The 17,795-nt window shown below is 36.9% G+C and overlaps 1 protein-coding gene across 3 annotated transcripts in view; it reads left to right on the top strand.

Moving 5' to 3' along the window:
* The window catches only part of aff1 (AF4/FMR2 family member 1), a 139,058-nt gene that overhangs the window by 100,407 nt on the left and 20,856 nt on the right, over positions 1 to 17,795 (top strand). For all 3 annotated transcript variants that reach the window (XM_002941497.5, XM_031903522.1, XM_018097477.2), the window contains exons 8-19: positions 904 to 958; positions 1,050 to 1,087; positions 2,381 to 2,534; positions 4,411 to 5,304; positions 8,225 to 8,319; positions 8,913 to 9,138; positions 11,652 to 11,746; positions 11,862 to 11,925; positions 14,393 to 14,529; positions 15,737 to 15,808; positions 16,186 to 16,279; positions 16,989 to 17,032. In XM_002941497.5, the coding sequence (XP_002941543.3) occupies positions 904 to 958; positions 1,050 to 1,087; positions 2,381 to 2,534; positions 4,411 to 5,304; positions 8,225 to 8,319; positions 8,913 to 9,138; positions 11,652 to 11,746; positions 11,862 to 11,925; positions 14,393 to 14,529; positions 15,737 to 15,808; positions 16,186 to 16,279; positions 16,989 to 17,032 (1,968 nt within the window). The remainder of the gene's footprint in view (positions 1 to 903; positions 959 to 1,049; positions 1,088 to 2,380; positions 2,535 to 4,410; positions 5,305 to 8,224; positions 8,320 to 8,912; positions 9,139 to 11,651; positions 11,747 to 11,861; positions 11,926 to 14,392; positions 14,530 to 15,736; positions 15,809 to 16,185; positions 16,280 to 16,988; positions 17,033 to 17,795) is intronic.

Below are 17,795 nucleotides of genomic sequence, written 5' to 3'. Positions count from 1 at the left end.
GGAGCCCACACACGGTCCGAAAATTGTATGAAACAAAATGAATCACAAATCACAAAAATATGAGATTAGAGCTTGAATACATAAAAACTTACCCATGTTCTATTCATTACTATGAGATTTTTAGAAGTGTACTTATCAGTGTGTGAAACTTGGAATTCACCAATTGATAAATACGCCTCTTAATAGCTTGCTAGTCACTCCAAAAGTGACTAACATATACAAGTGTATCCCAGAGGGAGGAAGAGGTAGAGAAAAAGACTGCACCACTTATGCAGCATCCCCTACTTCAATTGGATTAGCAAATATATTGTTACTTAAGTGATGTGTCTCTAACGAGCTCTGGCAATGATAAAACGAAGACTTAACGTTTATTTACAAACTGAAAGAAAAAAAGATAAACCCATTTTTGTGCATACCCAATATTATTAAAAACAGATAAAATCTATCTATATGGAGTGTATCATAGGTCGAGAACAAAATCATTCACATTAATTCATTGCAAATGCAAAGATTATAGTATCCACACAACAATCTATATGAGATTCTAACCCCTTCTCCTATACACAATGCTCCTTTTAGCAAACAATTGACAGTGTCCATAACTTCATAAATGCACTCTGGGATTAAGATGCTGGGGTTTATTAAAGTGTGTTACAATGTGTAATTTTTTTACAGAGAAAAAGGAAATACATTTTAAAAATTGTAATAATTTAAATGAAATGGAGTCTATGGGAGATGGCCTTTCTGTAATTCAGAGATTTCTGGATAATGGGTTTCCACATAACGAGTCCTAAGCTCTTTATCAGACTCTGCTTACTGCTGCTGCTTGTTATCTGTGACTACGACCAAAAAAATAGTAGTATGTCTACCTGACATTTTATGTCTTACCACTTTGTTTCTCAGCATGCTGGAAGATGACCTCGAACTCAGTGATAGTGATAACAGTGATGACAATGAGGTAATTTGATGAACTACTAGCAAACTGTTACCAATATTCATTCTATTTTTGAATTGATCTTTTTATTGTTTTTACTTTTTCAACTATCCAGATCTGTGACAAGCAAGCATCATCATCTGTTCCACCAAGGTATAGCTTCCTTTATAAATCATGGTATATTGCTCTGTATAACAATCTATTATCTGTGCTGTGTTTGAGAGATATTGATAGAGTTCACAACTGTAAAATAGGTTATTTTTTTTTATTTTACATTCAGAGAATCCAACTATATCTTGTACATGAATTTGTTGGACACCATGTCTAGTAAAACACAAAAAAAAATGATTTTCAACTCGGACTACATATATCAACACCCTCCCACAGCCAATCAGACATTTAACAGTCTGTACCTTTGAAAACATAAACCTCATATACTGTTATGTAAATTTTTTCTTTCATTTGTATCATTTTTTTCTTAATGCACAGTTGTTAATGTTGAAAAATTGAATAAAAAAAAACATACAAAATCTATCCAACTAATTGTTTACTGAAGAAACAACCCATGGTTATTAAATAAGAATTCAGTGCAAAACTGACTGCTACTCGGTACTGATTATCAGGAGATAGACATAATACACAACATACTAGAAGGTATAGGTTTTTTTTTAATAAACCTTTAACCTGATAAATTCTTATGCCTACTGTCTTTCTCTGTTGAAGTTTAGCCCTGTATTTCAAGTCTAAAGCTTCATTACATCAAGTGATTTGATAACACAAAATGTTTTATGTAATTTAACTCATTGGTGCAACTGACATTAGTGACCAGGGGTTTAAAACTAGGTGCATCCTGCATTTTTGCCCATCTGCATTAATAACTTGACATTTGGTGAATATCAGAGAAATCACATGGTTCTTTTTCTTTAGAGCAGTGATTCCCAACCATTGGTTCCTCAGCCACTGGTTGCTTACCTACCCCTTGAATATTGCTCCCATTTGGCTTATTTTTAAATTCCTGGCTTGGAGGCATGTTTTGGCTGCATGAAAACCAAGGATTACTGAGAAACAGAGCCTCCTGTAGGCATCTAGTCAGCATAGGGCCTGTCAAATATTTGGCATCCCCAAGTACTTTTTGAATGCGTGTGTTGCTCCCCAACTCTTTTTATATTTAAATGTGGCTCAAAAAGGTTGGGGACTCCTGCTTTAAAAGATTTTTTTAACCAGGTCTGTATTTGAACTAGTTTTTCAATATAATTCCTGTTTTTAAAGAAATTAAATGGATATATATTATGCTCTATATTAGACATTGTGTCATATACTAGGATGCTACATTATTAATGCCATAATCTGAGGTTAAATTGAGCCTTAAATGTAGTGGTGAAATATTAGAATTATTTAAAATGTTGTCTGTGGGTAAGTGTCTTTCCATTAATGCAATCTGTTTAGTGTCCTGCAGTCACAGAACAACAGTGTGGTTTCAGCACATTCCAGCAGCTTAGAATCAGAAAGCAGCGAGTCAGACAGCTCGTCAGATTCTGAGAGCGGAGACAACTCAAGTGAAAGTGAAGTGATTGAGCCTCCAAGTGTGCCAACTCCAGAGGTACAGGACCATAATGTCTGTTACATGGATCATATTTGCAGTTACTTTTTACACATACTCAATGAGCTTACATTTTTTAAGTATATAGGATATATTGTCCTTCAAAAAAGCATGAAGTCCCAGCAGAGAATAAAAGGGCAACAGACCCAGGTCCTGATAGCTCATACTTGAGGGTGTGGACTCAGGTTTTCAAACTCTTTGCCTCTGGAGGACACAAAGATAACTTGGAAACGTACATAGGGATTCTCTGTGTTTTATTCCCTTTTATTTTATTTACTGTTTTGTATGTGTATGTCTCTTTTTGTAATATCTTTTTAAATGCACTGTTTACTCTTGTAATATTAAATACAAAGTTTAATAAGTCATGTCATTTGACTCTATAAAGATCCCACTTACCTTGTATAAATGTTTGAATGTATTAACTGCTTGGCTGTATGAGTAGAGGGGGGGGGGGAGTTTTCTGTGCTAATGCTAATGAATTAGTTGACTGTTAGCAGGAGAGTGTGTTTGACTGTAATTTAACCCTTTGGCTGCTAGAGTGCTTGTGGAATTAGTGGAAGCTAACCCTAACAGTGAGAGAGCATGTGTTATACATTTGGGTTTTATGTTTCTATCGCCTGTCAATGATAGATGGTGGCAGCGAATAGTTATTGGGGCAGTGGTGTGTTTGGGGGTGTCTGATGTTAGTCTAACCTGTGTGAAAGGTGACTGAGTGTAACCCCTTGTTTCCCCGTCCCGGTGTCACGTGCGTCTGAGAGTGGCATGTTACTGACAGTATGAAATAAACTACATAACTCAGAGTTACTTTTACGCAGCATATTACAAAACATTCTTTTTTACATAACATACATTTTTGTAAATGTTTTTGCTCTGTAGATCTGTACAGAGACATAAATGTAATTTGACCCCTGTTTATCTTTTTGTGAAAGAACTAAAACTAATTTTTTTAAAGCAGATGTGTTGATTCATGTTGCTTTCCCACCTGCCAGTGGGGATATAAGGAGTGTGCACAATGGCTAATCAAGTGGTGAAGACTGGTTGTTTTAGAAACATACCGCTTAAAGCAAAAGTTTGGGCACTCCTTGTCAAATTACATAAGTGAAAAGTAGTAAATAACTACAGCAGAAATAAGTGTGTTAAAAGCCAACGTGTTTATGCACAAAAGTTAATGCACAGTTACAATTTATTTTATGAACTTTAAAACATAAAGCTGATGCGATTCTCACCTTGTTTGCCAAGTTTTTATAGCATTTGCCTGCAATATAGGCACAAATTAGCTTCATTTTCAGATTCTCACTAAGATGCTTAGAGCAGGCCACGGAGCTCCTAATGCCTAATAAGGCCTTTATTAGTGTAAGGGACCTTGCAAAAACACTGTTCATTACTGGATAAAAAGAAGGGTGTACAATCTCTTGCACATTCCACAGTCCAAGACAATTTTGGAATTTGAAGTTTTTTGCAGGGAATGAAAGAGTAGGCAAAAATCTTTATAAGAATTGAAAGACTCTGGAAGCAGGGTACACGCTGTGATCTGTGCCATAGAGGGTGTCCAAACTTCTGAAATGCTTAAGTTCATGAAATGAAATCTAACACTAATTCCTACAGTTGTTTGCTAATTTTCCTCTACAAAATTAACTAAACATGTAATTTGGTGACTGCTGTCAAAAGTTTCGCATTTAGCTGAACTAGCCAAATAATATATTCTTTTTTGTAAGTACTTGTAAAAATATTTTTGTAGAAAAGATTGAGTGGAAGTTGTAAAAAATAAACCAACACAAAACTTGATTTGTCTTAGCATACAGATCAGGCATCACTTCTCTAATGTACATTGTGTAATATATTATAATTTTTTTTCCCCCCAATAACTTTATTACAGCCAGATCCTGATATATGGCAGTTACGCCACTATATGAACAAAGTTGGACAGTCTACAGCACCAGTTGAAAACCATAGCATTGTGGACCATGAACAATCGAACCATTGGGAAAGTAAAAGTCAAGGAAGTATTTCCCCCACTCCTCATGAATCCCCCAAAAATTTAGAATCATCCCACAAAAAATCACCATGGACATCCCTAGAAGAAGTCCAGAATAAGGAAGACTGCCCAGATTCTCCTGTGATCAGTAAAACTGTTACTCCCAGGCAGACTGCCGGCATAAAACAGCCAAGCAAGTCTCTAAAACTTTTGGGTCCAGAAGAGCCAAATGTAGGACTTAAAGTAGAAAGTGAACCTTACAGACCTAGAGATCAGCCTTCCAAAGAGAAGCCATCTGTGAAAACGAAAGATAAAAATAAATTAAACAAGGACCCAAAAACAAGCATTGCACAAACCATTGAAAAAAAAAAGCACAAGAGTTCTCATCATGGTAGTAGCAACAAAAAGTGTTCAAATAGTCTTTTAGAAAAGAGCCATTCAACCCATTCACTACCACAATACCCCCCTTCTGTGCAGGTAAAAAATCAGAGCAAAGCCAATCATATGACTCATCTCTCGCACCCAGCAGTTGTTGTACGTGAGAACTTACACAGAGACAAAGTGTTATTACCCATTGGAGAAAACAGATTACCACCACTTAGTAACAACCACAAATCTTGTCCCCTTGTTGTTAAAATTGAGTTGTCACTACTTTCAAGAGTCCCAGGAGTAGCTGGAAAAGCAAACCAGCATAAAAATAAGAAGGAAAACAACAAAGAAATTTCTTCTTTAAGAAAAGAAGAGTCAGAGAGAAAACACTCACAAAATCACAGCAAAGAGCACACAAAGAGAAAGGTAATGATTGGGGCTTCTAATTATCACTACTGGAGGCTATACAGGCATCTGTGTTTAAAAGAAAAGTATTCCTTTTGACATAAGCTCACTCAGTCGGGCTCTTGTACAAAAAATGCAGAAACACTACTTCTTTAGTTAAGCTTTAGTTCTCCTTTAAGCTCACAGTGTAATGCAAGCTCTTCCTCAGCTTGTTCCATTGATGTGATGAACTTTTGGACTTGTTCTCTGGTCTGCAGAGAATCTGCACATATGAAACATTAAGTTCCAAAATCCATTACTTCACAATGGAACAGTGTGAGGGAGGAGTTGCGTTACACTGTGATCCTAAGGGATGTTTGGAAATGGTTCATCAGAGAAACATAGTTTCCTTTTAGTCTGTGGAATCAGGTATGGCTGTGTAAAAATATATATCTATATTTATTTTTCAAAGTTCCTGACTCCTAATTTAATTTGCCTTCTGTGTTCTTCTGCACATAGACCAGGGTTAAAATAGGGTTATGTAAAAAAGCTAGTTTGCCTAGGTGCAGTAAACTATAGCACCCAGTCACTAGGTTTCATTTATTGATCACTTCTGATTGGTTGCCAAGAGCTACTGCACTTGGGCAAATTAAGTTTCTCTTATCATATATGGGGGTATGATGCCTAATTTATGAATCTCCTTGTGCCACTTGCTTCTCTTTTAGTTGTGTGATTTTGTTTCTTTTTTTCTATTTTCTTGTTTGCAGGAGAGAGCTTGTGTTAGCTAGGGAAAACACACCTCTTTATGAAAAGGGCTTTATATGTTTAGTTTATTCAGAACTAGGAGAACTAGATTCCCAAGATTGTTAATTGCATGTCTGCTTCGTAAAAGTGTGTTTGCTTTATTTAAAGGCCACTAAAAGCATTCTCAGAAACGTTCTAACATGGGTCCAAAGCAGATCCCAGTTTATTCTTAAAAAAAAAACAATGATAATGGGACACTGGAAGCGATTTAATGCGTTTAAATTGGAGGAAGGTTGCTCTATTTGATAGGGTCTTATAATATTTGTATAGAACAAGGAATACATTTTGTGTTTCCTCTTACTAGTATTGCTTGGCTAGGCTAACAAATTCACATATAGTCTCAGAAACAGAAACGCTGCACAGATAACTTTCAGTACACTGTGCTGACATAGTGAACTACTTCTTTTACCAGAGATACCTTTTTGGTCTGTTGTCGAGACAGTAAGTTAACATATTTTTTGTGGACAGAGAGAAACAGTTATGCTAAAACAAGGATGATAATAATTGAAAAATGGTCCCCCAGGAATGTAAAGAGCTTTAACCAGGAATGAGTTATTTAATATATTGTATTTTAATACTCCTAAGTTTTTCTGTATAAGGAATATTCCAAGGCAATGATGGTCTCTTAGCATACCTCCCAACTGTCCCAATTTTCATGGGACAGTCACGATTTTAACAGCTTAGCCCCCAGTCCTGGATTCTTACTGAAAATCCCTCATTTGTCTTTGATCTCCTGCACTGAATGCTAAAAAAGATACAATGCTTCTCAAGCTTAAATAAATAAGTAGCTTTTGGCAGAGAGCCCAGAAAACTTAACAAGCTACACCTGCACTTTTTTACAATTGTAACTAATAAGCTAATAACTAATAAATTTTTAGCAAAACTGTAATAACACATAAGAGACCCCAAAACCCCCAGAAATGTGTTTGAACTTTAAACAACCTGCCAAATTTTGTAAAAATGGGAGTGGTGTTTGGAGTGTGGTCACAAAAATGGGCATGGTCAAAAATGTTCACTGCGCTACGCCCGCCATTTCTTTTTGTCCCTCTTAGTCTGCTATGCAGATCTGTGATAACCATTTGACTGGTAATAAATGTGGTTTTTAAATTGTAACTTGAAGAATGTTTTTTTTATTCCAATTTTTACAAATAGTAGAGCAAAGCTGTAGGGCAATCACCTCAATTAGATTTTACTAGCTGGCATAAACTAACAGTGGTTTTTTTTCCCTGTGGCTGAGAGCACAGGGAGTGTTGGCTCATCTGCTCTCCTGTTTGCAATTTCTTTCAGGCTGAGTGGCACTAAGTGGCACTGTTGATCTGTCCTTAAAACTACAGCTTCGCTTTGGTGCAGGTACACACAGCGAAGCGAAAGTCAGCCTGAAAAGGCATTTTCGAGCCAACCTCCACTTTGCTGTGTTTGCCCATGTCTACACAACATGGCTGTGGCTGCCTATTTTCCGTAATTCGTTAATTATAATCAGAGTCCATAATGATCCATAATTACATCTAAGAAGTTATATCATTTTTCATAACATTATACAGAGTAATGTGTGTGAAGGGAATTCTCAATGGTTACAGACTAAAGCAGAATCTAGGGCAATTAACTGACCTGATTGACCTGTGGCCAATAAATGGACAATGTGGTTTTCAAAAGTATATTTTGCATTCCTTCAAGCTATAATGTATGATCAGTGGACTGCATTTGAATACATATTTAACTTCTAAGTGGTGTAACTAAGACTGGCCAGGCCTCCCTGCAAAATAATATGAAGGGGTGCCTGGCGTGCACCAAATTTTACTTCACTTGTGAGGGACACTACTATATAGAGAGCCATATTGCTGAGAGGGGAATTGTGATTTCATATATCATTCATGTGATATTTCATATGTTATGGAAAAAAAAAGTTTCCATAAGCTATGAGATGAAGCTTATATTCAATTTTGCAGTAGTTCCCCTTTATATGTAAGTTCAAGTGCAATTTTTTGGCCTGTTAGCTTCAAGTTTGTAGACCCCTGCTGACTGTATTTTTTTGTTGCATGCTGCCAGTTTCTTATTGGAAATCGCTATGTATTTTGTATTGTAAAATTTTAGTCTGAATATAAATACAGATTGCTTTCCCCCTGTATATTATCCATTTATTTATTATGTTAAAATGAAGGTGGAAGAAGGAGAAAGAAATGGAACACATAAGAAAATAAAGCTGGAAACAGAAATTAAATCACATTCTAGTCAGAAACAACTGCCTACAAAAAAGTAAGTGATTTGATTAGCCCATTTAAATTTAATAGTACCAATATTTTCTCTAGTTTGCCAGAACAGAGCACACAGCCCTTTTTCACACTAACACTTTTCTCTTTAAAAATTACAATTGAGAAGAAGCCCTTAGCTAGTCCTTCTGTGCAGTAATAAGCCCTTGACCTATGCACTTGTTTCCCACCCCTTTTTGTTTCTATGTCTTCTCTTCCTAATAGAGTGTAAGCTCTTTGGGGCAGTGACCTCATCTAAACTCTAAACTGTATTGAAATCACCTAAGCATTTAAGCATTGATTTATTTTTTCCCGCTGTCTAATTTATTATGACTATGCCCATGCCTTGTAAAGCACTGTTTACATTGCGGTACTATATAAATAAATACAAACATACAATGACACAACAGAAGCAAAACAATTAGAGAATTGAGACATGAAATCAGAGGGCCCTGCCTGAAAGAGAATTTAAACTTGGGGGTTTGTAACTGCTAAAAGTAGGCTTATAAATGGCATCAGGTAGCCCTAGATGCTCTCTCACCCTAACACCAGATTTTTGGGGAAAATTGTTCTTGTTAAATCTACAACATTTCTTTGCAGAGTACCTAAAGAATCTTCTGAAAGTTTTCCTAAAAAACATTGGCAAGAGAAACCCTCAGAGCACACACAGACAAAACCAGAGAAGCTGCCACAAAAAAGGCATCCAAGTGAGAATACCATCTACAGCCACCTGTCCGCAACAAGCAAAAGCAGCCACAAAGAGCCTTCCTCTTCTAAGCAAAGGAAAGTGGAGGAAAATCTCTCTTATCATGTGAAAATTAACAAGGTATGAATGCAATTTTTCTTTTTTTTTTTTTTTTGCTATCATGTAACCATGTTGATGCAGTCTGGTTGTGGGCATCTGCTGTAGCAATTGTTTGATTTTGCCACTGTCAGCAGATGAGTAATGTACATCTGTCAACAAAAGGATAGAAGTTCATAGGTGCGTTGGTATCTTTGTAAGCGAGCAAATGTCTGCTGGAATTGTTCTGCAAAGCTTGGCTAGCAGTTTCAGTGTGCAGTTTTCTGAAGTTAGCAAGTTTATTATGGAAGGTGATCCTGGCATGACATAATACAGTAGTTAATGATGCTGTTTTGTTGTTTAAATCTAAATCTAAATTTAAAGTTGAGTGACAGCTGATAATATGTGCTGGATAATAATAAATTCCTCAAGTGGCCATACACATTAAGATGTACTCATTTGACAAGGTAGCCAAACGAGCTGATCTTTTCCTGATAAGTCCACCTGAGGGTGGCCGTATCGGGCTAATTCGATTTTTTTCGCCATAGGGCCAAACAATCGAATTACAACGGCAGGCATAGGAGCCATTGGACTACGAACTACATCACTGAGCCCATGCGGTCCTCGATGCAATGGGATAATCGAACCTGCCCCATACACAGGCAGATTAGCAGCCTAATTGGTCTAAAGCACTCTAATCAGCAGCTTAAGGGGCGTTCTTGACTCCGGGGGGTTAAAATGCAAGGGTACCAAAGGATGCAGGAGCTTTTCATTCCTGGAGCACTTGCATTCCCCTCCCATGATGTCCTCTGCATTGAGCACCAAGTAAAAAATATGGCACTAAGTATAGAGGGCAGCCACAGGATGCACAGCACAACCATGCCCTTACTGCCTGTCCTAAGGGCTGTGTGTCCTGCTACTCCATACCTTGGGATGTGGGAGGATGCCTTCTCTGCTTGCCCCTGTTAAATGGAGCTCTGCCTAATTGTGAATGACCCCTTTAGTGATATAAGGAACATGTCCTCTGTAATCTAGTCCCTAAGGTGCATGGGTATGGTCAGTTTGCCAACAGATTTTGTTTTGACTTTACTGCCTGAGTGTCTCCAGTGGTACCATTCATTTGGGAGGCAGTTTTTACAGATCTGCAATACTATCAGTCCAAATAAGTCTGAATGCGCGTTGATGAGATGTTAGCTAAACATTTATGTAACACTATCTGCAGCTCCTTTGGGTCATCAAATAAAAAGATCAGCAGTTGTTGACCGTACAAAAGTCAGTCCATTTAGGGTAATTTTTGTGCATGCTTTACTGTGCATATTTTGATACTGCCACACACTCATTCTAGTGTGCCTGATTGCTTTATATAGAACAAGTTTATTATGTGCAGTATGTGCTATGGCAATACTTAATTTTGCCATAATTAATTTATATTATATATGTCAGTGCTTTATCTTCCAGATGTTTTTTTTCCCTGATTAGGGTTATTTCCATTGTTTTGCTTAAATTGCATTGTCAAAATAATTAAATGTAATTGTACATTTGTCTGAAAACCCATTATCCACAAAGCTGTGAATTACAGGAAAGACATGTCCCAAACAGTTTATTTTAATCAAATAGTTACTAAACTTTTTTAAAAAAAATTTCTTTTCTCTGTAATAGTAAGACAGGACCTTGTACTTGATATTAACTAAAATCTAATTATTCCTTATTGGAGGCAGAGCAATCATGTTGGGTTTTATTAATGTTTAATTTTTGTTTTAGCAGACTTAAGGTATGGAGATCCAAATAATGGGAAGACCTCTTATCCAGAAAACCCCAAGTCCTGAGCATTCTGGATAACTGGTCCCAATACCTGTATTGCCAAAAATTGTCAGAATATAAACTCGTGGTTTAGTTTCATGGTACAATAACCTCTTCTAGTGTTGTGTGGGTCAGCACAAAACCTGCCGGTTGGTTGGGTTTGCCAAACTTTATTATTTTTGAGTGGGTTGCAAATGAGCCAGATGACCAGGACAACCTCTACCTATTCCATAAATGCCCTGCCTGTGTACTTCCATTGGCTCAACCTGTGTTACCGCTATTAATTTACATACTCGTGATGGCCTTGCCCTCTCCAGTGACATCAGTGGTGGATGGATCAAGAGTGGGTATATAAGATATTTTGGCACAATGGGCTGGGTTTGATTTAAGAGAGGGGAGTTAGGGTTGTTGGGGTCTACACGCTGCCAATACTCCCTTGTGTGTTTTTTTACTTTGCACTGTTAATCTAATTATCTAATTTGCAAAAAACGGGAATTACCATGGAGAACATGAAATTTTGCCCTGTTTTGCTCAAGAAATAACAAAAACAATTCAAATCAATTGGTGAAAAAAAAGCATAACATAACCATATTCATTAAACTCATGAGGAACAAGGTGGTATACTGACAAGGGTATATGACACATTACAATTTTTTTTTTTTATATATAATTATTTTTTTTAATATAAAATTATGAATTAAGAATGACAGTACATTTTAGTAACACTTATGGACTAAATTCTTTATAATAATTTCCAGGGGTCTGCAGAAAATAACACAAAAGCTTTCCCAGTGCCTTCTTTGCCAAATGGTAATGTCAAGCCAACAAGACCACAGCTCAAGTTTGAAGAAAAGTATGTTTGCTGGATTATTTTATAGTACTCCTGTTACATAACACTGATTGTTGCATGTTATGAATAGTTTCTGTGACATTTAATATATGCCCCTCTATTTTTGCACTGCCATTAGGTTAATGTCACCGGAACATTACATGAAGGAGGCCAAGAAACTAAAACACAAAGCTGATGCCATGGTATGTATTTTTTATCTTTGATATATATATGATTATATATGAATTAAGGCAATACAGTTTAATGTTATAATTATAAAAATGCAGCAGACACACATTAATTTCAACAGTCAGGTAAGAAAAACAATATAATTATTTTGTTAAGGCATAATATGTGCCAAAAGAAGCAAAAAGCAATATGTTCTTCAGTCCACAGAAGCTTTCTTTTACATATAAGTGTTTCTCCTTCTTTTTAAACATGTAAAGGTTGCTCTCGCCCTTGCACAATAACATTTTCTGCGGGAGACCTTTCTTTGGTTTATTTTTTTTCTTAAAGGAGAAGGAAAGGCTAATAAAGAGTTAATCTCAAGCTGCAGGCATACCTTCAGTTCTCTCAATAGTGCCCTTAAGTCTCCCCATATTTCTCCCGTTCAGATGATCAGAAGCCTCTTAGGAAAAGGGGGGGGGTAGGGAGTTGTTAGCATTCTTGAGGGAGGGGGGAGCAGGAGAGAGAGCTGTGCAGACTCTGGCACAGGAAAAAAAAGACAACTCGGTGCAGCTTTTCTGTAACTGCTTATGGCTGTATTTACATAGACATTTCTGATAAAGCTTACTTAGGTTTTACTTTTCCTTCTCCTTTAAGTGCTTCATACGGTGCTGGCTCTCTTTCGTGACAGCAGCCATGTGTGCTGTAGTGTAAGATACAGGGGCTACAAGCCAAAGCAGAATTTTAAAATACGCCATGGCATATTACAAGTTGCAACCAAAGATTTTATATGGGCCTTATTGCTGTAAAAAGAAAAATAAATAAAAATAAATAGCTAAAAAATAAAAGCCCAAAATAATAATTAGTTTGCAGTGGTCACTACAATTCCCATCTTTGGCTATATGCATACACAGATCAGCTGTCTTGCCGTCTGCTGGATGAACACAAACCATTAACCTTGACCCCATGTACGTTGGTAGAACTGCTATGAGTAATATTTTTTACAAAAGGGTGAGCAAAATAATGAACTAGGGTCAAATGTTTCCCTTTTCTACCTTCACTCTTATAAATGGAAGATGTTATTCAACTTGGATCTGAATAGAGCAAAAAAAAAAAAAAAAGCTTTTATAAATAGTGCTTGCCAAAATCTGTGAAGTTTTATCATGGTAGAATGATTCCCTAGCTGCTGTGTGCATTTATTCACATCTATTCTGAAGTCTTACATCAATAGACACTGGTTTTTCTCTGGGACATTTTTTGGCCAGTCATTGGCTTAACTTTTAATAATTTGTAGCAAAAGTTCTTCAAGATAAAATTAATGTAAAAATTTAAATTACAGACTGCTTTTATTTGGAAGCCGTTTGATTTATGTGCAGTCCAACTGCTTTCCATATGATTTCTGGCAGTTTGCGTTCCTTAAGTTTACTGGCTAGTACCATGAAAAAAAAATGCAAAAATGTATTTTCATTTAGGATAGTGCCACACAGATAAACACAGGCAGAGAATCTATATCTGTATCTATCATCTATCTCTGATCTCATGTTTCTCTGCAGATGGGAAGGGGTTTACTGTTAAGGTATGCCATTGCTTAATTGGGAGCAAGTTCAGATATCATATATTTTATGTATTTGAAAGCCTGTGCTTGTTCTACATTAGCCCGTGCTCTTATGCTTTCCAGTATCATAATTCGATAAACATCTCTGGCAATAGTGACTGACTCCAAGATGGCAATCAGACCAGATCAACTTATACTCAGAGCTATCTCCCATAGCCCTTTATTCCCTCACTTGCTAAAAAGCCATCCAACTCCTTCTCTAAGCTATCTAATGTATCAGTCAGTATGACTGATTCAGGGAGAGAATTACCCAACCTCACAGCTCTCACCATAAACAAACCCTTTCCAAATATTCAGATGGAACCACCTTTCTTCTAATCAGAATGGGTGCCCTTGTGTCTGCTGGAAGGACCTACTGGTAAAAAGGGGCATAGATCTTCCACTTTACAGAGCACTGGTAAAGCTCCATCTAGAATATGCAGTGCAGTTTTGGTCTCCAAATGGGCTCAAATGGGTCATTACTAAGTTAGAGAGGATACAGAGAAGGGCAACTAAGCTGGTAATGGGTATGAAAAAAGACTGGCCAAGTTGGGATTGTTTACATTGGAGAAGAAGCACTTAAGAAGTGACATGATAACTATGTATAAATATAAGGGGATCATATAATAACCTTTCTAATGCTTTATTTACCAGTAGGTCCTTCCAACGGACACAAGGGCACCCACTCCGTTTAGAAGAAGGGAGGTTCCGTTAAAATATTCGGAAAGAATTTTTTAATGTGAGAGATGTGAAGTTGTAGAATTCCCTCCCCGAATCAGTTGTGCTGGCTGATAAATTATATAGCTTTAAGAAGGGGCACACATTTAGCATCTTACATAGAATTAATGAAGCTTTGGCAGTCTTGAACAATTCTTTACTTCACTGACAGTTGTCTTCATTTTTTTCTTTAGTCAGACAAGATCGGAAAATCCTTCAACTATTTGGATGCTGCCATGTTTTTCATTGAATGTGGTATTGCAATGGAGGCTGATGTACAAGCCCCAAAGTCAGCCTACACCATGATTGCTGAAACTGTTGATCTCATTAAGTAAGTTATGTAAACATAGTTTCCCCCTAATGTTTTAATCACAAAATACATCTCTGATTTATGTTATTTTTAAAGTAAAACCAGGCAAACAGGGCAACTGAAGCTACTTAAGGTTTCATCCTTGTGAGTTAGATAATTATATTATTATTATTATTACCAATGCACCCCCCTCCCATAATGTACTCAGGACCGGATTTGTGGCAAGGCCACAAAGGCCCCGGGCCTAGGCCGGCACAATTTTAGGGGCGGCATGCCCCCTGCCGCAGCGAAATTTTGATATTAAGTGGCCATACAGAGCAATGGGGACTTCTCCCCACTGCTCCGTAAGGGAGTTTAAATGGCCGATCATGCGCGCTTGCGTTGGCCCTGGGGCGCATGGATTTGAAATCCGGCGCTGAATGTACTTTTGCTAACAAAATAGTCACAACAATGGGGGAAAGTTGAGGTTATAATTTATAGGATATTCATGGTTCTTTTGTATTATTTTAAAATTAAAGACAAGAGTCTCTAGATAATAAAAATATACAAATAACGTTCCCTTTTAAAACTTCAACAAACTGCAACATTTATAGAAAACAGGACAAGGAAAGGTTAATATAAATTAAAAAGTAAGTCTAAAGGCATTCTTTTTAAGTATCTACTGCATATCTAAATTCCCAGATCCCTGCTTGCTTCTCTGAGATATGGTTCTGGCAGCCTACAGCAGTGTGAAGACTACAGTGACATCACTGAAATCTCTCTCCCCTTCCTGTAGGCTGCTTGGGGGGGGGGGGGATGAAACACATGTGCAGTATGAAGCAAAGAGGGAAAGGAAGGGAGAATACCTTTTTAAAGATGGCTGCCTGTTCAAGAAAACATAGAAATAGAAAATATGAAGTAAGTGTGACTGAGTAAATATTTTATTAAGTGAGCCAAAAGTGTGGCGTTATTACTAAACAGTAGGAGGACTATTGGGCAGTATACTTTTGAAATTTTGACTTGCATTCTCCTTTAATTTAGAGTTGTTTAATACAACTGTGTAAGTATTTTAAGTGTCAGAAATGGTAAAGGGCAGGAAATGCAAAACTGTTCTTACCATGTGTTTAATTGCAGTATATCAATAAAGTATTCAGATGTGGAAATATTATTGCTTTCAATGAATTACTGTGTAATCCGTATATTATATTGGAGCGTATTCTTGCCCTAATGCATATTTGCTTCTCTTTAGATTTATATTGAAGTTGAAGAACTTCACTGATTTTTCGGCACCTTCATATGAAATGTCCTTTGCTGTTTTATGGTGAGTGTACCGCCAGTGCTTAATTCCATTACAATGGCACCTGCCATTCAGTGCATACACATGACAGACTTTGGAAAAAAACATAACAGGCAGACAATGCACCTGTTAAAGATTTTTTTTTTAAGTTGGACTTAACCTCATGTAGTTTATCAAGGAAATCTTATTTATTGGTTTGTTAATAAGAGTAGGAGCTTCTATGCTGTGCAGAGTATTCTGTTAAATTTAAGACTTTGGTGAAAAAGTGGCCTTCCATGACTTAACTGTAACAAAGTTTATAGAATGCTTCCTGAACAATAGACAAGATGTTAGCCTTGGTTTAATAAACAATATATTATCAAAATTCATAATCAATATTCTTCTTGAAACTTTCTTTACAGTATGCGTTGTCAGTCCATTCTCTACATGGCAATGTTTCGCTACAAAAAAGACACTGCAATAAAGTATTCTCGCACTCTTGGAGAACACTTCAAGGTAGGGTTTTCGCTACACCCTTTTCACTGAATATTAGAATACTGCTAAGCTGGCTATGCCTGCTAGCTACTCATATTTCTTCCCGTATAAAAGTGAAATTGGAGGCTTTTATTATTTTTTTTTGGTGGTTTATAGCTCTTTCATGTGGTCCCTTTCAATGAACATAGATAATATAATGCGTGACTGTTGCTACAAGTTAAAGGAATACTGTCATGGGAAAACATGCTTTTTTCAAAACGCATCAGTTAATAGAACTTCTCCAAAAGAATCCTGCAAGATGTTTTTATATTTTATTTTGAAATTTCACATGGGGCTAGCCTTATTCTTCATTTCCCAGGGTGCCACAGCCATGTGACTTGTGCTCTGATAATCTTCAGTTACACTTTACTGCTGAGCTGCAAGGTGGAGTGATATCACCCACCCTCCCAGCAGCCAATCAGCAAAACAAAATAGCAGCTCCATTGCACTCAATAGTAAGAAATCCAAGCCCAGCTTGCGACTCCGGCTGCCTACACAGCAATATTACAACTAAAAAAAATACATTTGAGAATTCAAGAATACCATTTTAAATGGTAGAGTGAATTATTTGCTATGTAAACCGTGTTATTTAGAAATATAAAGTACTCTATAAAGATCATGACAGTATCCCTTTAAATACCAGATTTTCACTGTTTCTAAAATATATTATATTTGTATTTATTTCTGATAGAGTTCTTCCAGAGCTGCACAAGCACCTTCTCCATGTGTCACAAGGTCAGTACACTCTTTTATTAATGCAGGGTGTGTTGTAAGAGGAATGATGCAGTATAAGTACCAAATTACTTCACGTTATACATTTTTCAAAGAGAAAACAATGTCTTCATGGTTTATTATTTTCTTTTTCTGTAAAATAGTGTTCTTCACAGAGAGTCTTACTTATCTTCACTTATTCTAAGCCTTTCAGCCACATAATGCATGGTCATATAAGTAACTATATTAAGGTAGGTTGAAAAAATATGTACGTCCATCACGTTCAACCATAATGCCTATATATAACCTGCCTAAGTGCTAGCTGATCCAGAGGAAGGCAAAAACCCCATCTGAAGCCTCTCTAATTTGCCGCAGAGGGGAAAAAAATCCTTCCTGACTCCAAGATAGCAATTGGACCAGTCCCTGGATCAACTTGTACTAAGAGCTATCTCCCATAACCCTGTATTCCCTCACTTGCTAAAAAGCCATCCAACCCCTTCTTAAAGCTATATAATTTATCAGCCAGTACGACTGTTTCGGGGAGGGAATTCCACAATACTTAGACGGGACCTCCCTCCTTCTAAACGGAGTGGGTGCCCTTGTGTCCGTTGAAAGGACCTACTGGTAAATAAAGCATTAGAGAGGTTATTATATGATCCCTTTATATATAGTTATCATGTCACCTCTTAAAGGAGAAGGAAAGGTAAAAACGACATAAGCTTTATCAGAAAGGTCTATGTAAATACAGCCATAAACACTCACAGAAACGCTGCACTGAGTTCTCTTT

This window comes from Xenopus tropicalis, chromosome 1, assembly GCF_000004195.4.
Source record: "Xenopus tropicalis strain Nigerian chromosome 1, UCB_Xtro_10.0, whole genome shotgun sequence".
NCBI classification, from domain to species: Eukaryota; Metazoa; Chordata; class Amphibia; order Anura; family Pipidae; genus Xenopus; species Xenopus tropicalis.
The sequence above is the reverse complement of the archived record's forward strand: the minus strand, read 5'-3'. Positions and strand labels throughout refer to the sequence as shown.